The sequence below is a fragment of the Salvelinus sp. IW2-2015 genome, linkage group LG20 (genome assembly GCF_002910315.2).
Source record: "Salvelinus sp. IW2-2015 linkage group LG20, ASM291031v2, whole genome shotgun sequence".
Classification (NCBI taxonomy): Eukaryota; Metazoa; Chordata; class Actinopteri; order Salmoniformes; family Salmonidae; genus Salvelinus; species Salvelinus sp. IW2-2015.
This window is the reverse complement of record NC_036860.1, coordinates 70,763,282-70,771,202: the sequence shown is the minus strand read 5'-3', so window position 1 is coordinate 70,771,202 and position 7,921 is coordinate 70,763,282. Positions and strand designations below refer to the sequence as shown.

The 7,921-nt window shown below is 44.0% G+C and overlaps 1 protein-coding gene across 1 annotated transcript in view; it reads right to left on the bottom strand.

The window, feature by feature from the left end:
* Nucleotides 1-7,528: 7,528 nt before the first annotated feature.
* Nucleotides 7,529-7,921, bottom strand: part of LOC111981959 (rap guanine nucleotide exchange factor-like 1) — a 21,015-nt gene continuing 20,622 nt past the window's right edge. Inside the window, exon 5 of the mRNA XM_024013464.2 lies at nucleotides 7,529-7,624. Within this exon, the coding sequence (XP_023869232.2) occupies nucleotides 7,529-7,624 (96 nt within the window). The remainder of the gene's footprint in view (nucleotides 7,625-7,921) is intronic.

Here is a 7,921-nt window from a genome sequence, read left to right as displayed (position 1 = left end):
GGGGCGTTTGAATGGGTTTGTGAATGTGGTGTATGCCTGAATGTAGCCTATACCTGTCGGAGAACACAGGGTTAAATGTGTGCTCTAGCTCGCTAAGCAGAAGTAACCTATACTTAACGGAATGAGATGACCATCGTCAAAGTCACTCAGGTGGAAAAAAAGAGATGGGGAGAAAGAGATGATGAAAAATAGAGGGATTGAAATGAGGGGATAATTCAAGAGACCCTTGCGGTCATCCAACGAGGCACTTTGTGATACATTCCATACAGTCCATTAGGATACAGCGGTAATCTCAGACAACGTACCGCCGTAACTAAGCCCTCTAGGATTCATGCATCTAAGCACAGATTCATTATAGCACTGTGTACCATATAATACAGCTCTAAAAATGGTTTCAGCACTCCCTGCAACTGGTCTGAGTATCCTGAATGAAGACTATGGAAGATTTCAGAGTGAAAACCAACCCCATTTTGAGAAACCCAGAGTAGAAAGAAACCCTATTTTGCCACTTTCAGGTAGAAGCTATTCAACTTCAGGTTCTACCCACCACAGTTTACGTCAAGTCTCGTTTGTGTTCTTTATACATCAAAGGAGCTTAAGCCTTGGCAGCCAGGTGAATTAACTTGTCATCTAATAGACAGAAGTTGTAACTAGCTCTAAAGTCAAATACAACAACAAAAAACATTAACCCAGCCCTGGCTTGGGAAATTATGCACTGATTAAGGTCATGGTATGATGTGAAGCAGTGAGGCTTGGCTCTGGTCTCTATGTTGCAAGTTTTAACATCACGTACACAAGTACAGTGAAATGCCTTTCTTGTAAGCTCCAAACCCACCAGCAGTAAAAATAAGGTTCAGTACCTTATGTTACTTTAGTGGTGTTTAACATTGTGCGGCGTTTGTCATTAGCAAGTGCACTGTGTCAGTAGTGTTATGAGGAATATTCACATTTTTGCAAATATCTATATGTAGAGTATTTTCCTACATATAATATGCTTGTACATGGGAAGAATCGTCAGCTGGTATAAACCTCTATATGTTGTGTTGTATTGTAGGTAAGCCAAGTTGTTCATCTGCTGTGAAACCTCTCTTTATGCCCCATGTCAAAAAATACGCCAAGATAAGAGGGTGGCGAAAGCCAACGTTCTACTGGGTTACCGGGCGTCTTTGCGTAGTCTTATATTATGTCAGCAATCTCTCGTGCGTGTCGATCGTGTAACAGCGTCGGCTGGATATGTGCCAAACATCAATGATCTTAGGGGATGCTGGCTCTTAAAATAGTGGACCAGGCTGTGAGATATGTTATGTAACAATGATAGTGATATTATTGAGTGTTCAGCATGCTAGACTATGCGACTATGCGAGTGTTTAGCATGTGATGCTACGTGATACTAACGATATTGAACATTTAACATGCTAGGCAGTGTGATAGCCGTATCGCGGCGTTTTGAGCTGTACTCTGCGCAGTGATTTCATGTTAGTGGGTGTTTATGCACACTAGGCTATGTAATGAATGATAATGTCAAAGTGTTTAACTCAACATAATGGAGTGGTTAGCAAGGCGGTTTGTCAGACAGTAATATGTGTGTGTGTGTGTAGTGAACGGCGGGTGTGTGATTGAACGGCCCGAGGGCTGTGCTGTTCTAAACAGATGGCAGGGTGGAGCTCGGCTCCTTCAAGACTATTCTTAACAGACAGGTGTGCCTGTGGCCATTAATGCTTACCTAGTTGGGAGCTCCTGTATCGTCTGATGCTCCTCACCATCTCCGCAACTTTATGCTGGAAGAGAGAGGAGACGCGTGTAGTAATGTGTAGTAAGACAGTAGTCAGGGAAATCAGAGGGGGGGGGGGGTGGTAACTGGTTGACCAGGGAATCACGCTGATTGTGCCGAATAGAAAATACATGTATTTCTTTGGCTATTCTGTCAATGGCTGAACGTACACTCACCATCTTCTCAAAATTGACAAGCTCCCCATGAAACGACTTGCAGCTCTCGTGGAGGAAGGTCAGATCTGAGAGGGAGCGAGAGAAGAATGAGGGAAAGAGAGAGAGAAAAAGAAAAGAGACAGGGAGACAGAGAGAGAGAGAAAGGTAAACACACAGTGAAGGCAGGGAACAGTTAAGTAATGGCTTGTCGACACCTGCCCCAGCGGCTACCCTTGTCTACCGGTGCTTTAGCCCATAGACGGAGGACAGGTAGGACCGAGAGAGAGAGAGCGAGAGAGAGACAAGCCAAAGTGTCACAATCCGTGATCCCTCAAGAGGAACTGGAATTTGCGGGTGCTGGGTGAAGGGGGGGCATGTTTAATCGAGACGCTACGCCCAGTCAGGAAGAATGTTCTGAATGCTGCTGATGGCGCTAGACCTGGGGAGGGAGGGGAGGTGTTTTGTGCGTGTGGGTGGAGGAGGGAGGGAGGCCGAGGGTGTTTGTGCGCTGTGTGGTGGAGGAGGGGAGGCGAGGGAGGTGTTTGTTGGGCGTGTGTGGAGGAGGAGGCGAGGGAGGGAGGGAGGGAGGGAGGAGGGAGGGAGGAGGAGGGAGGAGGAGGAGGAGGGAGGGAGGGAGGGAGGGAGGGAGGGAGGGAGGGGATACGCTAATGTGACCTTTTTCACCCCTGGACTAAAGATGCTAGGAGCTGAGCTTTATGAGCTGCACATTGGACAGCAGGCACACTTTCTCTTCCGAACCAACACACATATTTAAAAAACACACATGCACAGAGCAGATGCACTTTGCTAACCAACTCTCTATCACACACACAGCAAGCATATGCATCTTCCTCCCTCACTCCCCCACCACACACACAGAGAGAAGTCAGATGCATCTTACTCTTCAACATACACACGCCTGCTTGAACTGTTAGTTATTTAACCACAGAGATGAACGGCCAAAGGCTATCGTTCTGAACCAGCGAGCGTGGTACCAGAAAGCCCTCACTGAGCGGTCAGGTTACGCACAATAATACACTCCTGCTATAACATAACGTCCAATAACATTTTGAAAATGCATCACCTTGCCACCCAGGTCTGTGATATCACAGAGAAGGATATGAGTTTGGAATAGCATTTAGAAGGTGCTACACATAGAATTTCTCAGAATTTCTCCCCCATGTGGAAGCTAGGGGAATTGCAACAGCAATAGGCTGCATTCAAAACAAAATCTCCCACTCTTCCAATTGAGCTTTAGTCTTTTACTTTCGGTTTTGGTCCAAACAGCTGTAAAAACTATTTTTTATAATTTAAAATATATTTCACAGCGATTTAAGTACAATGATTCGCTACAGTATCCAGTGCTTGTTTTCTCAATCTGAAATTGAGCTAACAGTGTAGAATATTAGTAACCAGGACGTGACGGAATGATTTCTACATGGCCACTCGACCTGGTTTCCACTAGATAACACAGCCAAAAATCAGCTTTCCCATTTTGTCAACAGATGCCGCTCCTACGGGAGAAATCAATAGACGATTATCACAGCCAATCACAACACCGGTGGGTAAGTTCTACTGTAAAAAAACAATCATTCCACTATTACTGCAGACATATTATGGACATTTTCTGATGCAGAATTTTTTTGCACCATTGAGAAACATTCAGCAATACATATAGCAATGCTTATGCATGCGTTGTTAAGCTGCTAGCCAGCAGTTGTGTCCTACCCATAGAGAATGAGAGTACTCTAGTGCCCAAAAGCCTGTTTTAGCATGGGCAGCGCCATTGAGGACTTTCAGCCTTTCGTAGTCAACTGGGTGGGACTTCCTATGGGTTAAAGGGATAGTTCATGGATTGCTGTACCTTGTCCATAGACTGCTTACAGGCTAAAGAAACCAATGTGTTATTTCTTAATTTGGGTGAACTATCCCTTTAAGGAAGGATCACATAATTCTGTCTAGGTCATCAGGAGGGATCAGCCAATTAATTATACTCGTGCGCAAACATTCCATAACTGCAGGTGGCAGTAAATCGCCAACCTTGGCTTTATACCTGTTCAAACAACACACTCCAGGTGGCAATATGCACCATTTCAGTTTGTTTACCAACTGAATAAAAACAGTACAAGAAAATTGACAACTACAAAATGGAGATGGCCTCAATTGCGCTGCCCGTGCGCTCACAGACGCCATAATGGGACAGATACAAAGATGAGTCCTCTATCATTCTCTATGGTCCTATTATGAAAAAGTGGAAGCATCTAGCTGTGAAAGGAGTCGACCTGGTAGCCGTAGGAGTTGTTTTTATGTACATTGTCTTGTACGTTTGTCTTGTTTAAGTTTATGGTCCTCTGTAGCTCAGTTGGTAGAGCTTGGTAATTGCAACACCGGGATAGTGGGTACGATTCCCGGGACCAGCCAAACGTAAGAAATGTACGCACACATGACTAAGTCACTTTGGATTAAAAGCCTCATTATTATTTCACATGCACATTTTAGTCATTTAGCAGACGTTCTTCTCCAAAGCGACTTAGTCATGTGTGCGTACATTTTTTACGTTTGGCTGGTCCTGGGAATCGCACCCACTATCGTACCCACCAAAGCGACTGAGTGGATCGTGTAAAAAAAAATGTTGGTCCCTCGTGGGAATCAAACCCACAACCCTGGCGCCGTGCTCTACCAACTGAGCCACATATTTCATTTACAGTACCCAAAACCATTCTGTGATTCTATTGGACCATTGGTGGAAAACAGCTGCATAAAATACTACAATGTTAGATTGAATTGATCTTCAAAAAGGAAGAGACTTGAGAGCTTGCAGCCCTGTATAGGGAACTAGGAGCTGGTGTTATTCTTAGCTTGACATTATATTGGAGCCTGGTATACACAGCATTCAAATATAAAAATATTCCACACATGTTTTTGGTGTCTAAGTGACATTGACAAGAGGTATGACAAGGAGCTTTTATACTCAAGGGGGAAGGAGAAATGGACGGAGAGAGAGAGAGATAACGAGAGAGAGAGAGAGAGAGAGAGAGAGAGAGAGAGAGAGAGAGAGAGCGAGAACGAGACAAGCACACACTTAAGTGTAATATACTACACATTAAGGAAATTGCACACACAGTATTATGGTGTAGAATGATGTAAGTACATAACCAATCTATTATCACCGTGATGAATACAGCTAGCCTATATAATAACGGGAGTGATATTTTGTTGATCCAATTCCTGAACAGATCAAATTCTTTGTTAATCTAAAAAATATGAGATATCCCTTGCCTTGAAATGATTAGATTTGAAAGAGGAATGGAGAGAGAAAAAAAGGAGTTGACACTCAAAGCAGGATACATGGCAACGGCGGAGGGAGGGAGGTCAGGGTGGAAGGAGGAGGGGGGGTAGAGCTCATTACGGAGCTGATCACCTGTGGAGGTGTGTGTTCTCGAAGCAGAGAAATGAATGCCACCTGGTTATGTTGATAGACAGGGTCCCCCATGCTGAGTTAAAAGGGTGTGCATGGGAGAGAAAGGAAATGAAAGAGAGAGGGAGAGAGAAAACGTGCTTTTCTTAGATAATGAGGGACTTTAGTTGTGAAGTTGGAGCGGTAGGTTATGAAGTGCCTCAATGCTGATGTGTGTGCCTCAAGCCTGTGTTCATGTTGCATGTGTGTGTGTGTGTGTGTGTGTGTGTGTGTGTGTGTGTGTGTGTGTGTGTGTGTGAATATGCTGGATGTCTTTGTATGTCTGGATATGTATGCTGAAGCTTCAGCGCTGGACCGAGATCCTCCAATGCCCGTAAGTCACACGTTCACCCCAGCCAGATACACACGCACATGTACACACACACACACACACCGAGCCCACAGTCTTGCCGTTTCGCACCAGTCTGCTAGGGACAGCTTTTCTGGTGTTCTGGGGCTGTGAAAGGCACTGCAGCTGGATGTTGCTGTGTCACTCCTCTTGGTTTAGTCTGAACCCTTTTTATCTCACAAGTTTAACAATCACTGTTAATTAGTGTAATACAGTGGCTTGCAGAAGTATTCATCCCCCTTGACGTTTCTCCTATTTTTTTGCATACAACCTGTAATTTAAATGGATTTATTATTTAGATTTCATGTAATTGACATACACAAAATAGTCCAAATTGGTGAAATGGAAAAAAAATTACTTATTTCAAAAAAATATAAGAACATTTACAGTGGTGCCCCTAAATAAGATCTGGTGCAACCAATTACCTTCAGAAGTCACATAGTTAGTTAGATTGCACACAGGTGGACTTTATTTAAGTGCCACATGATCTGTCACATGATCTCAGTATATATACACCTGTTCTGAAAGGCCCCAGAGCTGCAACACCACTAAGCAAGGGGCACCACCAAGCAAGCGGCACCATGAAGACCAAGGAGCTCTCCAAACAGGTCAGGGACAAAGTTGTGGAGAACTACAGATCAGGGTTGGGTTATAAAAAAATATCCAACGCTGAACATCCCACGGCGCACCATTTAAATCCATTATTTAAAAAATGGAAAGAATATGGCATCACAACAAACCTGCCAAGAGAGGGCCACCCACCAAAACTCATGGACTAGGCAAGGAGGGCATTAATCAGAGAGGAAACAAAGAGCCCAAAGATGACCCTGAAGGAGCTGTAAAGCTCCACAGCTGAGATTCGAGTAGCTGTCCATAGGACCACTTTAAGCCATACACTCCACAGAGCTGGACTTTATGGAAGAGTGGCCAGAAAAAAGCCATTGCTTAAAGAAAGAAATAAGCAAACCTGTTTGTCTTCCAAGAGATTTGGGACGGAGGAGGTTCACCTTCCAGCAGGACAATGACCCTAAGCATACTGCTAAAGCAACACTCGAGTGGTTTAAGGGGAAACATTGGAAATGTCTTGGAATGGCCTAGTCAAAGCCCAGACCTCGATCCAATTGAGAATCTGTTGATGACTTAGATTGCTGGACACAAGTGGAACCCATCCAACTTGAAGGAGCTGGAGCAGTTTTGCCTTGAAGAATGGGCAAAATCCCAGTCGCTAGATGTGCCAAGCTTATAGAGACATACCCCAAGAGACTTGCAGCTGTAATTGCTGCAAAAGGTGGCTCTACGAAGTACTGACTTTGGGGAGGGGGTAAATAGTTATGCACGTTTTCTGTTTTTTAGTCTTATTTCTTGTTTTTATTTCTTGTTTTTTCACAATAAAAAAATATTTAGCATCTTCAAAGTGGTAGGCATGTTGTGTAAATCAAATTATACAAACCCCCCAAAAAATCTATTTTAATTCTAGGTTGTTAGGCAACAAAATAAAATAAAAATGCCAAGGGGGGTGAATACTTTCGCAAGCCACTGTAGGTTGATTTAATGGCCTTGGTTTCTCCTTTAGCCTCCTAGCTCACACTGGCTTATCTAACACATTGTGGTGCCTTCCCCTATAAATAGGGCTAGGAGTTTCCCCTTGACCTTCTAAGGAAGAACTCTGGCCCCTATTAATTACAATCTACTTGCAGGCGACGGTACATACAGACCTTTTGGATCCATCCCACTGCAGTCACACCCAATTTCAAAACTAGCTGCCTTTGAAAGGATGCAAAGACTGACAAGACCATCTACTGTGTTTCCCTAAGCAGCTCAGGGAGGACAAGGAGATTCGGAAAAAGCAGGTCCGCCCTCTTTTCCGCCACTTCCGTCGCATCGATGCCTGTCTGCAGCCCAGAGAGGCCTTCCGGGGCTCAGATGAGAGTGAGTGAGACACATCATACTGTGACACTTTCTGTATTTTGAAAGTTCTATATCTTGAAAAAAACGGCATTTCTCACATGCAAAACATTTTGGGACTGTATCAACAGTGGACTAATGAAGAATGAAAAATACCCAAAGATTGTTTTTGAGTGGTATTATCCTTTTAAGGTCTTCAGATATAGGCCAACCGATATGAGGATATGGCACAGATGTTGTACACACTAAAGCCATGTGGGTGAAGTTAAAAAGGCTGTGTGTGT